Source organism: Canis lupus, chromosome 4 (genome assembly GCF_003254725.2).
Source record: "Canis lupus dingo isolate Sandy chromosome 4, ASM325472v2, whole genome shotgun sequence".
Classification (NCBI taxonomy): domain Eukaryota; kingdom Metazoa; phylum Chordata; class Mammalia; order Carnivora; family Canidae; genus Canis; species Canis lupus.
In genome coordinates this window covers 40,385,564-40,407,929 of record NC_064246.1, presented here as the reverse complement: position 1 = coordinate 40,407,929, position 22,366 = coordinate 40,385,564, and the positions used below count along the sequence as shown (strand labels likewise).

Below are 22,366 nucleotides of genomic sequence, written 5' to 3'. Positions count from 1 at the left end.
TTCTGGATTAGAAGGTAGGGGTAAAAGTGAAATAACAAAATAAAGAGGCACAAAAGATGAACAAGATTAACATTTTTCCCCTAAATTTAATCCAATTTTAGATGATTAAGATCTTAGTTCAAAATTTTTATCTTGTGAAAAGCAATATAATTTATTGACTAAGATAAAAGACAATTACCCACCTCATTTTTTACTGCTGCCATCTCCATTTTGGACACAAGAGTGAACACAAGAATTCTTTTTTTTTTTTTTTTAATTTTATTTATTTTATGATAGTCATCAGAGAGAGAGAGAGAGGCAGAGACACAGGCAGAGGGAGAAGCAGGCTCCATGCACCGGGAGCCCGATGTGGGATTCGATCCTGGGTCTCCAGGTCGCGCCCTGGGCCAAAGGCAGGCGCCAAACCGCTGCGCCACCCAGGGATCCCGAACACAAGAATTCTTAAGAAACACATCCCATTAATTACAACTCAACTATGTTTACTGCCACAAAGGAAAAATACACACACTTCTGCAAGGAAAGAAAAGTCAACCAAAACCCCTCATCATCTGTGGAAAGAATACTGAGTTAGAAAACAGAAGAAGCTTACAGTCTGGGATACTCTTTTTATTCCTTATTCATATGAAAACTTCTCTGTGCCTCAGTTTCCTCCCCTGTGAAACAACATTAACCCAATCTTCCCTTAAAGTCAAAGAGTCCTTGTAAGAATCAAGAAAATGTGAAGATTTTTTTTAAATAAAAATTACAACAAAGACAAAGATTATGTATTATAATTGTAGCTCTTCTCAAATATTTTTTTTTAATTTTTATTTATTTATGATAGTCACACAGAGAGAGAGAGAGAGAGAGAGAGGCAGAGACACAGGCAGAGGGAGAAGCAGGCTCCATGCACCGGGAGCCCGACGTGGGATTCGATCCCAGGTCTCCAGGATCGCGCCCTGGGCCAAAGGCAGGCACCAAACCGCTGCGCCACCCAGGGTTCCCAAATATTTGTTAATTTTATTTGTGAACCTTAAACGATTGAAAAGCCATTACTTTAATGACTTCAAGCTCTTGTTCAACAAGTATTTTTTTAAAGATTTTATTTATTTATTCATGAGAGACAGAGAGAGAAGCAGAGACATAGGCAGAGGGAGAAGCAGGCTCCCGGCGGGGAGCCGGATGTGGGACTTGATCCCCAGACCTGGCATCATGCCCTGAGCTGAAGGCAGATGCTCAACTGCTGAGCTACCCAGGCTTTCCAACAAGTATTTCTTATGTAACTGTTATTTACAAGCCACTGTACTAGGCCCTACTGAGATATTACATATAGGTTCAAATATGTTACGCAGGTATACTCAATGCGTTTGTTGTGCAAATAACATAGTGAGGAAGGGAGATTTTGATAAGTAAAAACAGGATGAAAAGTGTGAAATTTGCATTACTAAATGTAACACAAGGCATGTGTTAAAAAGTTAAACATTATAACACTGTACTTGCACAGTTAAATAAATTTCCACCAAAACAAAGCTCCTTATACTTTTTATATGGGAGTGTAATTTAAATCCCCAAAGTGAAATTAGTTTTTAGTAAAATACTTCAAAAATCGGGATGGCTGGGTGGCTCGGTCTTGAGCATCTGCCTTCCGCTCAGGTAGTGATCCCAGAGTCCTGGATTGAAGCACGCATTGTGCTCCCCGTGGGGAACCTACTTCTCCCTCTGCCTATATCTCTGCCTCTGTCTCTCATAAATAATAAAATCTTTAAAAAAATTTTTCAAAGATCAGTTTCATCCTACAACTTGTCCCTAGATTTTGCCCTCCTCCAACATCTGCCAAAACGTCTGCTGAAAAAAACTCAACATAACAAATAAACAAAACCCCCTAAATTCAGAGAACTCATAAACTGTCTCTTCATTACTCTCTGTTAATACTTTATAACCTGTATGTGAAAACTGGATTTCTGCAGCATTCAATGTAAGCAGAGATTCAGCTCAAGAGCAGCCTAACAATTCTACTGGGCTGGTTGGGCAATAAATATAATTAACTACTCTTTTCATATGCAAAGCAATTCAAATCACGAGTAGGTTTACTATGGATGACAGAAGTAACACACAAATAAACACAAAATGAGGAGGGAGACCTTAATAAGCAAATTAGATTACTGCCTCCTTTCATCAAATGGGCAAATAAGAATCTATTCTCAGGGTTAATTATCATGAGGAATCCCTAAAGATAATGGGCTTTAGTTGTAACTAAGGAACTAGTAAAATAATTTCATCCAAAAATCAAATTAAATAATTAAAGCCAAGTAGTAAACTTTTCATTCTCTAAGTGATAAAACAGCCGCAACTATCCATTATCTCACATATTTGTTCAATCAGGAACTATTTAATACACACATATCATGAATTATACTAGATTCTAAGGATACAATGAAGAAGAAATCAGACAAGGCCCACTTCACATAGCTTACAATGTTGTGAGATAAGACAGGACATAAACAAGTAAATAATTTCAAAAAGCAATTTAAAAAAATGGGGAGGGGCCACACTATTTTTAAGAACTATTATGAAAAAGCACTTCACAGCAAATATTTATTTACATTCCAAGTAAATAGGTCAAAAGTTTTGAAAAGGAAAGAAGCCAAGCCCTGCTCACTAGATGCAAAGATCTTTCATTGACATTTATGTTTCATCTCAATCTAGCCCAGAAGTCAGACTAAATAGGACCGACAACCAGACCTCACCTACTAGCATCTCATCTGATTCTGGTTCTTCCTTCATAAGCCATGGTCCAATCTTTCAAACACAACATCTCTTTTCCGTTAAGCAATTCCTGTCTGAACTTCCAAAGTTTAAACCTAACACAAGTGTGCCCCAACTGTAGGCAAAAAACTGAAATATTTTGGGCAGCCCAGGGGGCTCAGCAGTTTAGCGCCGCCTTCAGCCCAGGGCCTGATCCTGGAGACCTGGGATCGAGTCCCACATTGGGCTCCATGCATGGAGCCTGCTTCTCCCTCTGCCTGTGTGTCTCTGCCTCTCTTTCTCTCTCTCTGTGTCTGTCATGAATAAATAAATAGAATCTTCAAAAAAAAAATTGAAATATTTCATGCCCAAGAGAGAAAGGAGGAAAGTGAAGCTGTGTCAGAGGTGTAGGCCTAACAGTGCCAAGGTGAATTTCCAGCTTCAAATGGGCTGAGAGGTAAAGTTCACATCTTAAATAATGAAACAGCTTCGCTTACAGAGTGCATAATGAAGCCAAAAAGACCACCTGTGGGCAGTGGATCAGCGGTTTAGCACTGCCTTCAGCCTTCAGCCCAGGGCGTGATCCTGGAGACCCGGGATGGGATGAGTCCCACATCAGGCTCCCAGCATGGAGCCTGCTCCTCCCTCTGCCATGAATAAATAAATTTTAAAATCTTTAAAAAAAAGTTTTCCTAGCATTAAAATGAATTTGGGTAGAATTTTACTTTTCTAAATTGTGTAAACTTAATATAGTATTATTTTTCAATAATTTTATAAAACTACAAATATATTTTGTTTAATTTTTATTTATTCATGAGAGATACAGAGAGAGGCAGAGACACAGGCAGAGAGAGAGAAGCAGGCTCTATGTAGGGAGCCTGATGTGGGACTCGATCCTGGGTCTCCAGGATCACGCCCTAGGCCAAAGCCAGGCGCCAAACCCGAGCCACCCAGGTGTCCCTGAAACTACAAATCTAATACAATGTCTGCAACAGTATACCTATTCTGAAAGTAGAGAAAAACTGACTGAAATTACGTGCTAAAGATTTTTTTCTAGGATCTAGTTATCTAATTTTATTTTATTTATTTTTAAGATTTTATTTATTTATCCATAAGAGACACACAGAGAGAGGCAGAGACCTACGCAGAGTGAGAAGTAGACTCTCTGTGGGGAGCCCAATGCAGGACTGGATCCCAGGACCCCAGGATCATGACCTGAGCCAAAGGCAGACAACCACTGAGGCACCCAGGTGCCCCTAGTCACCTAATTTTTATTTTTTAAATTTTTAAAAAAAGATTTTATTTATCTATTCATGAGAGACACAGAGAGAGAGAGAGAGAAGCAGAGACACAGGCAGAGGGAGAAGCAGGCTCCAAGCAAGGAGCCCGATGTGGGACTTGATCCCAGGACTCCAGGATCATGCCCTAAGCTGAAGGCAGGGTCCAAACCGCTGAGCCACCCAGGGATCCCCTAGTCACCTAATTTTTAAAACTGGTCCAAAGGAACTCAAGGGACCAAAACATCTGCTGCTTCAGAGTTCTACAAACATAATTCAAATTATATGTATACTTGTTATTTTTTTTAATTTTTTTAAAGACTTTATTTGAGAGAGAGAGAGAGAGAGAGAGAGAACACGTGCATGTGTGAGCCTAAGGGCAGGAGGGGCAGAAGGAGGAGAAACCGATTCCCCATTGAGTGGGGAGCCTGATGCAGAGCTCTACTGCAGGCCTCTGAGATCATGACCTGATCTGAAACCAAGAAATCAGACGTTTTAACTGACTGAGCCACCCAGATACCCCTATATTTGTTATTTTTAAGAACCATAATAATAAGCACCACACATCAAATATTAAATTTAAAACATAGAAGCCATCATGAAACATGTTCATCATGAAATGGATCATGGAAACACTGAAATGAACCTTCTCTTACCATCTCTATGCACATAGGAAACTTAGGGCACTTCTTGAAATATGTCACTTATTGGGAAAACCAGAGCTCTGCACAGTGCCTTTTGTTAATACAGGCACATAAATGTCCACTCATTTAACACTCTACCAGTGAACACACTAATAAAAGTACCTTACATATCTGGCTCCATTAAATATCATGGCAAGCTCAGGTGCACCTGCTCAGTGTATTGTCTCATTATAAAAAGTAACTCAATAGTGCTTAGTAAAAATATAAGTTATAATATTGCATGACATAATTTAGTGTTTTAAGTTTTGAGTATAGTTGATAGTGACTCAAACTTCAAAAAAATCTCCTACAGAACTTTGAGATTCTAATTTACTTCTTTTTTTTTTTTTTTTTTTTTTGCTCCAAAACAAATTTCATCTATTTTTTTATTTACATAGAAAGTCCGGATAAGACAACTTTGTTTTCACCACCCTGAAGATATAAATGAAGAGCAAAATCTAGATTTTTACATTTTAGAGTTTTTAAGCTTAAATAAGGAATATGAGGTGATAGCAAAATATTCCAAAAGCAGAATTTTCTTTTTTTTTTTTTTTTAAGATTTTATTTATTTATTCATGATAGTCACAGAGAGAGAGAGAGAGGCAGAGACACAGGCAGAGGGAGAAGCAGGCTCCATGCACCGAGAGCCCGATGTGGGATTCGATCCCGGATCTCCAGGATCGCGCCCTGGGCCAAAGGCAGGCACCAAACCGCTGCGCCACCCAGGGATCCCCAAAAGCAGAATTTTCAATGAAACATGTAGATCAGTGGAACAAAACAGACAATCCAGACACAGAAAATGGTTTGTTTGGTTTTGGCAAAGGTATAAAGACAACTCAATAGAGCAAGGATAGTCTAGAAGAGCTGGATATTCATAGGCAAAACAAAAGCTTTATTTAGACACCTCGTATCCCCTAATGGGACACTGAGCAGCTCCCTACCTAGGAATTTATATAAATTTGGGGGCAAATTCTATTTTTCTTAACCCTAGTCTTCCTCTTCTCATTCTAGCTTTCAATTCCCTCTTTTTTCTTTTTTTTTTTAATTTATTTTTTATTGGTGTTCAATTTACTAACCCCCAGTGCCCGTCACCCATTCACTCCTACCCCCCGCCCTCCTCCCCTTCTACCACCCCTAGTTCGTTTCCCAGAGTTAGCAGTCTTTACATTCTGTCTCCCTTTCTGATATTTCCCACACATTTCTTCTCCCTTCCTTTATATTCCCTTTCACTATTATTTATATTCCTCAAATGAATGAGAACATATAATGTTAGTCCTTCTCCGATTGACTTACTTCACTCAGCTTTACTTATTTCTTAGTGACTGTACAATCAAAAGAAAATGAAATGCTGAGGCTGATACATTAGTGTTCAAAGTAAGATATAACTAAAAAAGGATCTACCTGTTAAAAAAAATTTTGAGTATACTGATCTCATCCAACATGCTCATTTTACAGATAAGAAAAAAACTAAGAAATGGGCAGGTCAAATGACTTACTTAAGGTTATAGATATAAAGATTCAGAGGTGGAACTAGAATTTTTATTACACTGTATGGTCCTATTTAACAAAGTTCTTGTCCTAGAATTAAGTAAGGCTTCTAATTAGAGGAATTTTACCTTGTCCCTAACACCGTTAGAAATTCAAAAGATGTATTTTACACAGTTAATTGAGCCTAACGTATTATGAAGCCTCAAGTATTATGAAGTCTATACCAGGTACAATGCAGCTTACATTCCAAGAAGGTAAGTAAAGTTGAAAAATTACTATGATAGATGATTTTTGTATAAATGGGAGAAAGGGATATAGATACAAAGGGTACAAACTTTGTTATAAGAAGAACAAGCTCTGAGGATCTAATAATGTACAGCATGGTGACTATAGTTAACAATAGAGCATTATAGACTTGAAAGTTGCTGAGAGTAAAAAAAAAAAAGTTGCTGAAGGAAGTTCTTTTAGCTTTCTTACTCCTCTCCCCACAAAAGTTAACTATGTGAGATAATAGCTGTGTCAATTATCTATCTCGATCTTGGTAATAATTCCGTAATGTATATGTATATTAAATCATGACACTTGTACAGTTTAAACATATACAACTATAGAAAACCCAGAAATGGACCCTCAAAACTCTATGATCAACTAATCTTCGAACAAAGCAGGAAAGAATACCCAATGGAAAAAAGTGAAGTGAATGAAAAAATAAATGGAGTTGGGAAAATTAGCCACGTGCAGAAGAATGAAACTAGACCATTTTCTTGCAAATAGACTCAAAATGGATGAAAGACCTAAATGTGAGACAGGCATCCATCAAAATCCTGTAGAAGAACACAGGCAGCAACCTCTTTGACCTCAGCTGCAGCAACTTCTTACTAGGCACATTTCCAAAGGCAAGGGAAACAAAGGTAAAAATGAACTATTAGGACATCAAGATAAAAAGTTTTTCCAGAGCAAAGGAAACAGTTGACAAAACTAAAAGATGATCTTCAAAACGGGAGAAGATAATTGCAAATGACACATCAGATAAAGGACTAGTATCCAAAATCTATAAAGAACTAATCAAATTCAACACCGAAAGAACAAATAATCCAAAAAGAAATGGGCAGAAGACATGAAAAAATATTTCTCCAAAGAAGACACACATATGGCCAACAAATACATGAAAAAATGCAACCATTCAGCATCAGAGAAATACAAATCAAAACCACAATGAGGGACGCCTGGGTGGCTCAGTGGTTAAGCGTCTGCCTTCAGATCAGAGCATGATCCGGGGATCTGGGATTGAGTCCCACATTGGGCTTCTTGCAGGAAGCCTGCTTCTCCCTCTGCCTGTGTCTCTGCCTCCCTTTCTCTGTGTTTCCATGAATGAATAAATAAAATCTTAAAAAAAAAAAAAATCCACAGTGAGATACCACATCACACCAGTCAGAATGGCTAAAATTAACAAATCAGGAAACGACAGATGTTAGCAAGGATGAGAAAGGGGAACCCTCTTACACTGTAGGTGGGAATGCAAGCTGTACAACCACTCAGGAAATCAGTCTGGAGGTTCCTCAAAAGATGAAAATAGAGCTACCCTATGACCCAGCAATTGCACTACTAGGTATTTACCCCAAAGATACAAAGGGGAACCTGCACCCCAATGTTTATAGCAGCAACACCCACAATAGTCAAACTACAGAAAGAGCTCAGATGTCCATCAACAGATGATGAATGGATAAAGAAGATGTGGTATATACATATACACATATACATGTATATGCATATATACACAGAATATTACTCAGCCATAAAAAATGAAACCTTGCCATTTGCAAGGACATGGATGGAATTAGAGGGGTTATGCTAAGCAAAATAAGTCAATCAGAGAAAGAAAATTATCACATGATTTCACTCATGTGGGATTTAAGAAACAAAACAGAGGAGCACTGGGGAAGGGAGGGAATAATAAAACAAGATGAAATCAGAGAGGGAGACAAACCATAAGAGACTCTTATCAGAGGAAACAAACTGAGGGTTGCTGGAGGAGAGGAGGGTAGGGGGATGGGATATCTGGGTGATGGGCATTAAGGAGGGCATGTGATGTAATGAGCACTGGGTGTTATATACAAGTGATAAATCACTGAACTCTACCTCTGAAATGAGTAATACACTATATGAGAAATAAATAAATAGGGGGAAATAAATATATACAATTATATTTGTCAATTATTCATTCTCCAATAAAGTTAGAGGAAAAATGACAGGGGAAGGGGTGGGGGGAAGGGAGACTAAACCTCCCCCAAAACAGAAGGAGAGTTAAGTGCTGTAAGAATAGTACTGTGGAAATTCAGAGGATGGCAAGATTATTTCTGATTGGGAATGAAAAAATGGTTCAGATTTATTAAGTAATGAAAGATTTTTCCACTGTTAGAAGTTATCAGAAAAGGACTGGGATAAGTTTGGATTTTGGATCCAGTATAGCCTAGGAAATAAAGAATCATATTCTGTTAGTATGACATCTACCTAATTATCAGTTTTTTTCTTTCTAAGATTTTATTTAGTTATTCACGAGACACACACAGAGAGAGGCAGAGACATAGGCAGAGGGAGAAGTAGGCTCCTCACAGGGAGCCTGATGCAGGGCTCAATCCCTAGACCCAGGATCACAACCTGAGCCAAAGGCAGACGCTCAACCACTTAGCCACCCAGGTACCCCCTACTTAATAGGTTAAAGAAAATACAGAGGCCAGAGAAATATACTAAATGACACCATAGGGAAACAATCGAGACAAATCCAGAATGTGGTACATTCCACAATACGCTTCAAAGTACCAATGTTATAGGGAAGAAAAGAGGAGGAGCTATCTAGACTTTAAAAAGACACCAAAAAATGTAATGTCTAAGTGCTGAATAGATCCCAATTTGAAAAAATTAGCTACAAAAGGGGCACCTGGGTGGCTCAGTTTGTTAAACATCTGCCTTTTGCTTAGGTCATGATCTCGGAGTCCTGGGATCAAGCCCTGCTTCTCTCTCTCTGTCTCTGTCTCTCTCTCTAAGATTTTATTTATTCACGAGAGAGAGAGAGAGAGAGAAGCAGAGACACAGGCAGAGGGAGAAGCAGGCTCCATGCGGAAGCCCGATGCAGGACTCGATCTGGGGTCTCCAGGATCAGGCCCTGGGCTGAAAGTGGCACTAAAACCGCTGAGCCACCCCCGGGCTGCCCTAAGCCCTACTTCTCATTCTCCCTCTGCCCCCTTGTGCTCTCTCTCAAATAAATAGTAAGTAATTTAAAAACAGCTATAAATGACATTTTTGGGACAACTGGTGGATTCTGATTATGGACTAGATCTTAGGGAATAGTTCCTATTCTTAGGAGTAATAATGGTATTTGCATACTGAAGTGTCAGATTTGTACTCTGATAAGCGCACACACACATATACACACATTGTTCAATCTAATGTGTATTCAAATATTTGTTGTTAGTCTTTCCATTTTCAATATGCTTGAAAATTGTCATTAAAAAATGTTTTAAAAAAGAATTAGATATAATCTTGACAAAGATGATCTAATCCATGCTCTTCTTCCAACAATGTAAGAAACTGAGCCTTAGGGGCACCTGGCTGGCTTAGTGGTTGAGCATGTCTTTGGCTCAGGTTGTGATCCTGGGGTCCTGGATTCAAGTCCCACATCAGGCTCCCCGCAGGGGCCTGTTTCTCCCTCTCTGTCTCTCATGAATAAACAAACAAAATCTTAAAAAAAAAAAAAAAAGAAAGAAAGAAAGAAACTGAGCCCAAAGTACCAGAGCTAGGGCAGCCCCAGTGGCCCAGTGGTTTAGCGGCACCTTCGGCCTGGGGTGTGATCCTGGAGACCTCGGATCGAGTCCTGCATCGGGCTCCACCGTGGGAGTCTGCTTCTCCCTCTGCCTGTGTCTCTGCCTCTCTCTCTCTCTCTCTCTCTGTCTCTCATGAATAAATAAATAAAATCTTAAAAAAAAAAAAAAAGTAATGCAGGCCTTTTCTGAAGAGACTAAAACTCAGGCAGGTCTACAAAATCTTAGCACAAACTCTTTCCATGTGCCAGAAAACTAGGACCCAAGAGACAAAAACTGAGGTGGGATAAACACACACATACATGTGCATGTAAAAAAGACTCTTTTTTTAAAAAGTAATCTTTATAAAAAAAAAAGTAATCTTTATATCCAATGTGGGGCTCGAACTCACGACCCCAAGAATAAGAGCTACATGCTCTTCTGACTGAGCCAGCCAGGTGCCCTATATGCATGTAAAAAGCTAAAGACATTTCTTATAATATGTGACAATATGACTTTTTAAAATTACAAATGAAAATCTGTTAAAGATTGTAACAACTTAGTACATCAGAATTTTATAGAAAATAACCTCAGATGCAACATTAAATGGGAACGAGTTTGCTAGGTACACACACACACACACACACACACACACACACAAACCACTTAAAACAGTATCACCTATGTATTATCTCCCAACTTGGTCTATTAATTGTGGCAATTAAGCCTTCCAATAATCTGACACCACCACTTAATAACCTCGTATTTCACCTATCCCCGTCACAAAATTCTTGCCAGTCCCCCCAAAATGTCAGTTTTTTCATATTTCTATACAAGTAATTTGCATACAGAATGACCTTTTGCTTTTTCTCCATCTACTCCTCTTTCAAGACCAACTACTTATGCCACCTCTTCAGTAAAGTTTTCTGACCCTGCTCCTCACTACTCCCTGAACTTCAATAATACTTTTTTCATGTTATAGAAGCCTTTAAAACTTTTCCTAATTAAATATATGGTTTCTCCCTAAGAGGAAGAATCATAATCTACTTGATATCACAAAGGAGGCCTTATTTATATCTCTACTTATGGTTTAGCTTAGAGTGCTGGCAGTTAGAAACAATGGAGGTTGTCTATTTTTAAAAGTTCAGGAACAATCATCAACCCATCTAAAAAATAGTATTGCCCTGAGTTAAAAGTGATAGTTTATCATAAAGCAAAACTAAGTGATCTGGACTGCTACTGTGCCCCTTTGATACTCTTGTCACATAGCCGACAAGCATGGAAACCGTCTGAACTGGGATCCCTGGGTGGCGCAGCGGTTTAGCGCCTGCCTTTGGCCCAGGGCGCGATCCTGGAGACCCAGGATCAAATCCCACGTCAGGCTCCCAGTGCATGGAGCCTGCTTCTCCCTCTGCCTGTGTCTCTGCCTCTCTCTCTCTCACTGTGTGCCTATCATAAATAAATAAAAATTAAAAAAAAAAAAAAAAGGAAACCGTCTGAACTGATACAAAGAAGTATGCTCCTGCTTATTATGCCTAGGAGCCAATTTCAATAAACACAAAAAAATTATCTGAAGGGTTTCCTGTGAGGACTTAATCAGAAGAGTCCAAAAGTCACTGACTCCTTACTTAGTGAAGTCTTAGAGAAATGTGTATTAAGACCTCACTCACAGGCAGCCCCGGTGGCTCAGCGGTTTAGTGCCACCTTCATCCCGGGGTGTGATCCTGGAAACCGGGGATCGAGTCCCACATCAGGCTCCCTGCATGGAGCCTGCTTCTCCCTCTGCCTGTGTCTCTGCCTCTTTCTCTCTCTCTGTGTCTCTCATGAATAAATAAAATAAAATCTTAAAAAAAAAAAAAAAAAAAAAAGACCTCACTCACACTCAAGTAAAATTCACTTAAAATGACTTTTACACGTTAGGATTTCTTTTTTTCTGGGTGCTTGAGTGGCTCAGTTGGTTAAACGTCTGGCTTCAACTCAGGTCATGATCCCGGGGTCCTGGGATTGAGTTCCACATCAGGATCCCTGCTTAGTGGGGAGCCTGCTTCTCCCTCTCCTTCTGCCCTCCCCCCACCTCCTGGCTTGTGCTCTCTGGTCCTATCAAATAAAAAAATTTTTAAATATATAAATATCTTTTTCTTTAGACATCTAAATTTCAACAGAAATTCCATTTCTGAAAAGAGAGCTATAATGGAAATACCTAAAAGTTTTATTGCAAACATGCAAAAAATGGCATTTACAACATCCAATGTATATTCAGCAATATTCAACCTCTCCACTCAATATATGGAATATATTCAAAAACAAACTTGATTTTTGCTGACTGCAAGTCAAAGTAGCCGATGCAAGGTGAATACATGCTGATTGTTCTTGACCAACACACATGCATCTTTAAGTACATACGCGTTAGTAAAGTCTCAACCTATGGTCCTTGAACTACCAGTGAATCATGAGGAGCTTGCTGGTAGCCTAGTATGCCCGATAAGCAGAAGCAGAAAGCTGGGTAGGGATGGTGAGGGGCGGCGGGAAGAATCAGGTGCAATGGTCCACCAAATGAAGATAAACCATTCAGGTGGTCTGCAGTAAGGAAAAATGAGAGAATCACTAAATCAGCAAATTGATCACCATGCCCAATTAATATGATCATGTTGCTTAATGAAATAAACCTAATGCTTTCTTGCAATAAGAGAAGAATGTTGTTTTGGTCCAGAGACACAAGAGAGATAACTATTAATATAATGGCAAAAGTTCCTTATTACAAGTGATTAACACTCAATAATTATTCTTATCAGAAGACTCACCTGGGTATAGTACTACTAGCAAGGTGCTGTCAAAGCTTTGCATTTACAGTAAAAAAAAAAAAAATCAGATAAATTTAAAAACAAAATCCATCTATTAAAATTTTTACATAAGAAACATCGGCGTTATAGACTAGGGCTATCAAAAATCAGAAGAATGAAGATTCTCATCACTTCTAATTTTTTTTTTTTTTTTTTATTCATGAGAGACACAGAGAGAGAGGCAGAGACATAGGCAGAGGGAAAAGCAGGCTCCACAGGGAGCCTGATGTGGGACTCCATCCCAGGACCCCAGGATCATGACCTGAGCCAAAGGCAGGCACTCAACCACTGAGGCATGCAGGCGTCCCCACTTCAAATGTCTTAAAGATTCTATTCATAGTATGTAGTACTTGCAACTGATTCCTAAATAAAATGAGATGAATAAAACAGCCCATTTTATATCCATAACAAGAATCTTTATTTTTTATTCTTTTTGCGAGAATCTTTAAAAAAAAAAAAAAAAGATTGTATTTATTTATTTGTGAGAGAGAGAGATCGAGAACACAAGCAGGGCAGAGGGGTAGAGGGAGAGAGCAGCAGACCCCACCCCTGCCTGCCTGCTCCCTGCTGGACAGGGAGCCCGATGCAGGGCTCGACCCCAGGACACTGGGATCATGACTTGAGCTGAAAGTAGACACTTAAACGACTGAGCCACCCAGGCACTCTACATAGCAAGAATCTTTTTTTTAAAGATTTTATTTATTTATTCATGAGAGACAGAGAGAGGCAGAGACACAGGTAGAGGGAGAAGCAGGCTCCATGCAGGGAGCCCGACAAGGGCCTCGATCCCCGATCTCAAGGATCACGCCCTGGGCTGAAGGCAGTGCTAAACCGCTGAGCCACCCAGGCTGCCAGCAAAAATCTTTAAAAATGCAAAAAAAAAAAAAAATTAAAAAGAAATTTTAAAATGCTGTTCCAACATACATTCCAAGATAATCTTGACTGGGAAAAAATGTCAATCCTTTATTTGCTAGAAAATTGAAAACAAAATGGGACTAGCCCAATGGAAGGTAGCTTATTAGGTAGGATTAGGTAGGGGCTACAACATCCCATGTCAATTTTTAATATAAACTCAAGTGCTTAAATCTCTTCCCAAAGAGGAGTCTCCATATCTCAGTATTTTCCTACTGAAGCATCCTTTACCTAAATTCATTTCTCATAACCTACGTATCCAAAGTTCCACTGGATTTCCAACTTAGACTTTCTTGCCACCTATTGTCCTTTTGGTCTCTCACCACAACTATATTCCTCCTGCTAAAATCAAGCACCCTCTACTTTACATCAAGTAAATGCCTCCTGGGGCACCTGAGTGGCTCAGTGGGTCGAAAGTCAGACTCTTGATTTCAGCTCAGGTCATGATCTCAGAGTGGTGGGATCTAGATCTGCATCAGGATCCTTGCTTAGAAGGGAGTCTGCTGGAGATACTATCTCCCTCTGACTGATCCCCCCATTCTCTCTCTCAAATAAATCTTTTTTTTTTTTAAGGTAAATGCCTCTTATTTCACAGTATGTGTCTCTCCAATAGGTATAAAATTTTATATACATCCTACTTACAAAGCCTCAGAGCTAACAACCCAGGAAATATGAAAAAATTTTACTTCTACTGTCACCCTTGGGATAAGCCCAGACTAAATCTTCAGTCCTCCTCATGCTCAATTCTGCTTCATTTTTAATTACAGACCCAGCCCTAAGAGCAGAAGCATAAGAAAATTCAGAAAACAACCTAGTCAGATGGTGTATAAAATATATGGGACAAGACAGCCCCGGTAGCACAGTGGTTTAGCGCCGTCTGCAGCCCAGGGCAAGATCCTGGAGACCCTGGATGGAGTCCCACGTCGGGCTCTCTGCATGGAGCCTACTTCTCCCTCTGCCTGTGTCTCTGCCTCTCTCTCTTTCTATGAATAAATAAATAAAATCTTTAAAAAAAAAAAAAAAGAATATATGGGACACTGAAAATATGTAAGGAAGAAATATGAATGATATTCTTGGTGAAGAAAGAAAAAGTTTCTAGAGAGAAATGTGTTTGTTCTAACATACACCAACCTCAAAAGGGCTATTGGTATATTCTAGGGCTGAATGCTCCGAAGTCTATCTTTGAGTTTGGATGTAACGAACTACAGGTAGAATTTCTCCAACACAACACTAGAATGAGTAGTTAACAAACCAAATTATTTTCTGAAATTTTAGGAATGGTCTGTGTTTCACAGGCAGACTTGATTTCCCATGTTTCCCAGTAATTTCACAAAATTCAGTATACTCAGCACCTACTATGGTCAGGTCCTGATTAGAGGTGATCACCTCATTTCTCCACCATCTGGAATTTTCATGACTCAGTTCTTAGTACCTTCCTCCCCTTTTCACTAACTTACAGCAATCATTTATTTTTATTCCTTCAGTCAACCTCCCCCAGCTGACTCCAAAATCCACATTCATAATCTGAACATCTAGGAGTTCTATATCTGAATTTCTGCACCAACCTACGTGATGTCCCAACTTAAAAATTCTGTCAGTTAATCCTTAACATACTGAAAGGCAAACTAGAGCTTGCCCCAGATAGTTCTTAGTCCCCAAAACCTACCAAGTCATCTCAATATTTCTGGTCACTCAGATTCACAAATATGGGATTACAGATTTTCCTCAATTTATGATGGGGTTACATCCCAATAAACCCATCATAAATTGAAAACTATGAATAAGTTGAAAATGCATAATACAACTACCCTACAGAACATCATAGCTTAGCCTAGCCTACCTTAAATGTGCTCAGAACATTTAACATTAGCTTACAGTTGGTCAAAATCATCTAACACAAAGCCTATTTTATAATCAAGTGTCAAATATCATAAAATTTATTGGATAAAATAAATTTTAAACAGAATGATAAGCGTATCTGTTGCTTACCCTCACATGCCCTGACTGCATGGCTGACTGGGAGCTGCAGCTTGGCATCACAAGAGAGTAGCCTACTACCTATCACCAGCCACAGAAAAGACCTAAATTTAAACTTTGAAGTATGGTTTCTACTAAATGTGTGTATCACTTTGCACCATCATAAAATTATAAGATCGAAAAATCGTAAGTTGAGCCATAAGTCAGGAACTATGTGTTTTACTTTCTTTTACGTATCCCTATATCCAATAAATTACCAACTCATGCCATTTTTTTCCTAATGGGTTCCTCCCTTTAGTCTCTTCTCTGCTGTAATTAATCCTGTACCAGTGCTTCTCAAGCTTTAACATGCATAGGAACCATTTGAAATTCTTATTAAAATGCAGATTCTGATTTACTAGGTCATGGGTGGGGCCTGATTTTCTGTACTTCTAACGCAGGCACGCACGCCCAGGTTATTGCAAAGCTTTGAGCAGCTCAGATCACGGCTTTCTTTTATTCCCTCAGCGCCTGCAGTTTATCCTGTGGTATATTTATCTGTTTACATAATGTTTTATAATTTTTTCATGTGTGCACATTTTAGTATCCTTTCCTTAAAAAGGATTTTGACATACTCAAGAAATAAGATCATGATTCCTTTTTTGGAACAACAGTAACCAACCCAATGTTGGGCATATTGTGGGTACTCAATGCCTGTTGATTGTAAAATGCTTCTGCAGAAAACATAACAATCATCTCTTAAGAGCTGAAGCAGGTTTATAGATTACTTTTGTCAACTTTAGAAAAACCATTCACTGCTAATCAACCTTTTCATCACATAAGACAGAAAATAAAACAGCTTTCTATTCATAGTTAAGAAAGCAAATGTTAAGTTAAACTTGTGAATTATTGGTTATATATTTATTCTTTCTCCATCAGTGAAGGATTACATATACATTTAAAACAAAAACTAGAAGCCCAGACAGCAAACGAAAAAATAAACTGGACTTTATTAAAATGACTCTTGCTCTCAGGGTGCTAAGTTCAAGACCCACATGAGGTGTAGAGATTGCTAAAAAAAATTAAAATCTTTTTTTTTTTTTTAAAGATTTTATTTATTTATTTGAGAGAGAGAGAGAGTGAGAGAGAGCGAGAGGGAAGAGAAAGAGGTAGAGGGATAAGCAGACTCTGTGCCAAGCATGAAGCCTGATGCAGGACTTGATCTTATAACCGTGAGATCGTGACTTGAGCCGAAATCAAGGGTCAGATGCTTAACTAAGTCACCCAGGTGTCCCTGAAAAATAAAATCTTTAAAAAGAAAAAAAAAATTTAAAGACAACCCCAAAATGGGAGAAAATATTTGCAAATCATCCATCTGATAAGGGTTTAATATACAGAATATATAAAGACCTCCCACAAGAGAACAACAACAAAAAACCCAAAACTCAATTAAAAAACAGGCAAAGGGCTTAAATAGACATTTCTCCAAAGATAAACAAATGTTCAAAAAGCACTTTAATTAAAAGATGCTCAACATTACCAGTCATTAGGGAAATGCAAACCCAAACCACAATGAAATACCACTTCAGGTCAACTACAATGACTATAATTTTTAAAATGGGAGAGAACAAGTGTTGGTGAAGATACGGAGAAACTGAAATCTTTGTTGCTGGCAGGAATGTAAAACAATGAAGATATTATGGTTTATAAACACTTATAAGTTCCTCAAAAAGGCAAACCATATAACCCAGTAAGAATTATCATATAACCTAGCAATTCCACTCCTGGTATGTTATATCCAAAAGAATAAAAAATAGACATTCAAACAACTCTTTGTACACCAAAGTTCATAGCCACTGAATCACAATAACCAAAATTGAGAACAACCCAAATGTCCATCAGTAGAAGAATAAACAAAATGTAGTATATACATAGAATGGAATAGTATTCAGCTATAAAAATGAGGTACTGGGATCCCTGGGTGGCGCAGCGGTTTGGCGCCTGCCTTTGGCCCAGGGCGCGATCCTGGAGACCCGGGATCGAATCCCACATCGGGCTCCCAGTGCATGGAGCCTGCTTCTCCCTCTGCCTATGTCTCTGCCTCTCTCTCTCTCACTGTGTGACTATCATAAATAAATAAATAAAATTTAAAAAAAAAAAAAAAAAATGAGGTACTGAAAAAAAAAAAAATGAGGTACTGATACTTGCTACCACAGGATTAACCTGAAGACGTTATGCTACGTGAAATACAGCATAAACAAAAGGATAAACATTGTATGATTACACTTATATGAAATATCTAGACTTCATAAATTCATAGAGACAAAACGTAAACTTAGAAGTTACCGGGGATTGGGAAAGAAGGAGCAGAGATATTGTTTCATGGATCCAGGGTTTGTCTGGAGAGATGAAAAATTTTGGAAATACATAGTGGTGATGGTTGCATACTGTGAGTGTAATTAATGCCACTGAATTGTACACATAAAAATGGTTAAAATGGCACAAATTTTATATGTATTTTACCACAAGTTAAAAAAATGAAACTAGAAAAAAAGAGAAACTAACATTTTTTTTTTTATTATGGCCCTCAGTTCCAAGTTCTGACTGCCATTTGTAACCTATGGGATTGTTAAAACAAGTTAATTTCACCCAGCTTCACTCTATCCATAAACTAGAGACATATTACTCACCTCCCAGAGTTGAAGACTAAATGAGAAAACAATCACTTAGCACAAACACTTGTTACATAATAAATACTGGATAAATGGTAGTTATAATTTAAAAACCACTGTTCCGGGCAGCCCGGGTGGCTCAACGGTTTAGTGCTGCCTTCAGCCCAGGGCGTGACCCTGGAGACAGGGGATCGAGTCCCACATCGGGCTCCCTGCATGGAGCCTGCTTCTCCCTCTGCCTGGGTCTCTACCTCTGTGTGTGTGTGCCTCTCTCATGAATAAATAAAATCTTTAAAAAAAAAAAAAAACACAAAACACTGTTACTCATCAAGTAGGTAGTCTACAAGGCTGCTATAAGTGGATACCCAGAAGAACTCCATGATATTAAGACATTCTGAAACAAAAAAATGAATGCCCAGCAGTTACCCTGCTATAAACCTGGAACTTGTGACCACCAAGGGTTGGTCCTCTTGGGCTATCACTGAACATGCAGAATAAACGATACACCCAGAAAGTGAGAACCTACTTTCTACATCATTACATTCATTAAAAAGGTGAACAAAATAAGAAAAGAAGCTGGTTGGCTGTCTTCAACTAACTTCCTTTTATTGTTTTTTCCCTATATACTTATTTTTAAAAATCACGAGATTTAATTCCTTAGCTAATGCCATGGACTAAATAAAGCCTTGTCTAGAGGTCCTGAGTTCCAACCCCAGCATCACAATGTCATCATAATAAGGCAGAGAACCATACAGAATATGTTGTCTAAAAAATGTTCTAGCATCATGGAAGCTTGGAGTGAATGGATAAATAATCCCTTATAATGTATATATTTGTCTTGATGAATAATATTAAGTGTTTAAAAAATGGTCAAACTAGCTGAAACTCAAAAACGATTCTAAGCAAGGTGTGCCGAAGGAAGATACTACAAATGATTCCAAAGTAACATAAAACACAAATCTTATCATGTGAACTAAGCAATATCTGTATTCTACCGTCTTTTGCAAAAACTTCCCAAATTCCTTCAAACAAGTAAGGAAGTTTTTCTCCTGTGCGAAATTAACTTGCATTCATACGCAAAAGGCTTAGATCCAGGGGGAAAGAGAAACTACAGTATCTCAAATGGCCAAAAAGGTTTTTTTAAAAGTCGTTTTTTACTAAGGCCAGCTGATACTCGAAACAAACTCATCTAAAATGGTGATTTTCAACATTACACTGTGAATGTAATTAAAACTGTCATGAAAAGCATCAGAAGACTTTTTACTTCACGTTGATAAAAGAATTTTTCATAACCCAAACATCCAGTTTAGAACTATAAACCATTATGTCTGAAAAGCAAATGATCTGTGTCAAAACCCTTAGGAAAATTAGTTTTTCTCTTCACAACAAAAACCTACCATAAAAAACAAAAACTATTTAATGTGTTAACCACTCACCTGAGCTAGTTCCTTTAAACCACAATCAACTCTTAACTATCGTGGCAATAATGATGAATAAAGGCTTCCATAATTAAATTCCAGAAATAATCATTTTATCCTATGCAACTCCTTCCTCGACTCCAGTTACAAGAGGCCCATACTTTCTCTTCAGGAGAAAATAAAGAGGTTTGGTAGTTGGTGTTCTTTTTTCTAAACTTTACCTTGGAAAGATAGTGAAGTTTAAAGTCCAGAGAACTCAGTTCTCAAGGAAACTGATACTATGGCTATCTAACTAGACACCGCTAGTAATAAATTACCAAAAGCTAAGACACTTCATGCTTTTAAAGGCCCATGCTACTAATGCAGGGCTGGTCATAGGTCACATCACCAAAAGGCTTAAATAAATTGGTTCAAGTTCATTACCAAGAAGAGAAAAATGTTTACTATAATTTTTAAATGAGTGCAAAAAAAAAAATTAAATTGAAACTAAACACTACCTACAGCTAGTACCAATACATTTTGGTATCATTAGTGAGTGATCACCTCCACTGCAGGAAGAATCACGGTGACGCCCAATTTAACCTTACCCCAGAGCCGGTTGAAAATCATGCCCCTTCTATCTCCTGCTTTGTGGTCACTGAGGAGCTCACTGCTAACGTGCCACCAAGCAAATGCACTACTAAATAGCGTTTTCGGGGACAAGCTGGTTTCAAGCCACACTGCCCTGAGCTCTCCCACCGTGTGCCCAGGATTTAATCCTGCAGGAAACCCACGGATTTTAACGAAGTGGCATGCCACAGCACCACGTAACTCACGACATCCATCAGCCAAATGTTAGGTGTATTCAGTTTACAGATGGAACTCAAGTGAGAGGGAAAGCAACTGGTCGAAAGCGAGTTTAAGAAAAAGCTGTAAACCCTTCCATCCGCAAACAACTTAGTTTAGGAAGTTATAAATATGCTCCACATTCTGGGACATCTAGCAGAAGGCTGGCACAAAGCCAACACCGTCATCTTTGCTATTCCTAGCTGTGTCTTCGTTCCTTGTAACGTTCTGCCCTCCGCACAAGCTGGCGTGGACTCGGCCAAAGATCGCTCAGGCGGGCAGAGCCAGCTTTAGGACCACCCGCCGCACCGCAAGGCCGCCTGGGCTCCGCGGCTCCCCTCGGCGAAGCGCGTTCCAGCGCGTTCCGTGCTATAGGAAACTTTGAGAGCCCCGATCCTCCTGGGCTGGGTCGCGCCCCCCTATTCCTACTTCGGCCCTACCCATCCTGCCGCCCGTCGGGCCGGGGGGAGCCGCACGCCCGCACGCCCCAGCGGGCAGCCACGTCTTCCTCGCGCGGACTGCCTCGCCGCCGCTCCCTAAAATAATGCGTGTGGCCGCTCGAGACTTCCCCAGCCAGGCTCCAGAAACTTGCGGGTTTAAATGGCCAAACTGGAACCAACCAGGGCAGCTGTCATCTGAAACTCAGGAAAGCTGAGACCAGCCAGCTCCGCCGAACCAGGGATGTGGCGGGGCCCGTCGGAGGGAATGCCGAGGGCTCCCCCTCCCCTCCCCTCCCTCCCCTCCCCCCGCCCCCACCCGTGCGCTTTTCTGCAACCCCAGCGCCGCCATCCTGCTCCTGAATAATTAAACGGGGTGGAGAGGGAGTGGGGTGGCCGAGAAAGGCAGTTTCCAGCCGAGTTTCCCGAGCCGAGGCGGAGCGGTCGAGAGGCCGCGGGCTACGTCCCCGGCGAGCGACGGACTTTCCTCAGGGGCCGGGAGGGCAGGGGGCGAGCCCGAGGCCCGCGGGCCGGCCGGAAGCGGAGCGCGGGGCGTGACGCGCAGGGCGGGATGACAAAGGGGCGCGGGGGCCCCGGCCGCGCGGCCCGCGGGCCCGCGGGGGCCGGGACAGGTGGCCGGGCCTGGCCGGGAACAATGGGGGGCCGAGGCTGCCCCCTGGCGCTCACCTACCTCCGGTGCCCTCCGAGTTCTCGTTGAGGCTGCCCGAGGAGTCGTGCTGGGCGCCCACACACCCGCCCATGGGGGCCCCCGGCGCCTCGTCCGCCACCTCCGGGCGCCCGTCCGGCCGCCGCCTCAGCCGCCTCAGCCGCCGCCGCCTCAGCCGCCTCAGCCGCCGCCGCCGCCGCCGCCGAGCCCCGGACAGGCGCGCCGCTCCGCTCGCCCGCCGCGGCCCAGCCTCCGCCCCCTCGCCGCTCCACCCACCGCCTTGGCTCGGCCCCTTCCTCCGCGCCCACTTCTACCTCAGCCCCCGGGCCGCCCGCCCGGCAGGCCGGGCCCGCGCGCCGCCCTGGCCTCCGGCTCGGCCCCGCCAGGCCGGGGCTGGCCCATCCCGGGCGGGCCGCAGCGCCCGCCTCGCCTCGCCTCGCCTCGCCTCGCCCGCTCACCGCCCCGCACTCCCGCGTCCAGGCGAGCCCCGCGCCGGCGCCGCCCGTCCGCCAGGCCCCATCGGCCCCCGCCCCGCGGCGCCGCCCTCCGCACCCGCGGCCTGGGCTCCGCGGGCCCGCCCGGAACGACCGGGGGGCGGGGCCGCGGGAGGCCGCGCGCTGATTGGCTGCGGGCTGGGGCCGCGAGCGCAGGGCTGGGGCGGCGGGGGCGC

The 22,366-nt window shown here is 41.2% G+C and overlaps 1 protein-coding gene across 6 annotated transcripts in view; it reads right to left on the bottom strand.

Annotated features, from left to right (window-relative positions):
- The window catches only part of UBTD2 (ubiquitin domain containing 2), a 71,758-nt gene extending 49,539 nt beyond the window's left edge, over positions 1-22,219 (bottom strand). The window contains exons 1-2 of one of the 6 annotated variants that reach the window (XM_049109137.1): positions 21,721-21,857; positions 12,373-12,546 (exon numbers count right to left, since the gene is read on the bottom strand). Coding sequence is in view for 2 of the 6 variants with exons in the window: in XM_025434553.3 (XP_025290338.1) it covers positions 21,721-21,790 (70 nt within the window). In the remaining 4 variants the exon portion in view is untranslated. Of the gene's footprint in view, positions 1-12,372; positions 12,547-20,354; positions 21,116-21,716; positions 21,882-22,154 lie in introns of those variants that run through there. The other 5 variants (XM_049109136.1, XM_025434553.3, XM_025434556.3 and 2 more) reach the window with 5 other exon arrangements.
- Positions 22,220-22,366: the final 147 nt, after the last annotated feature.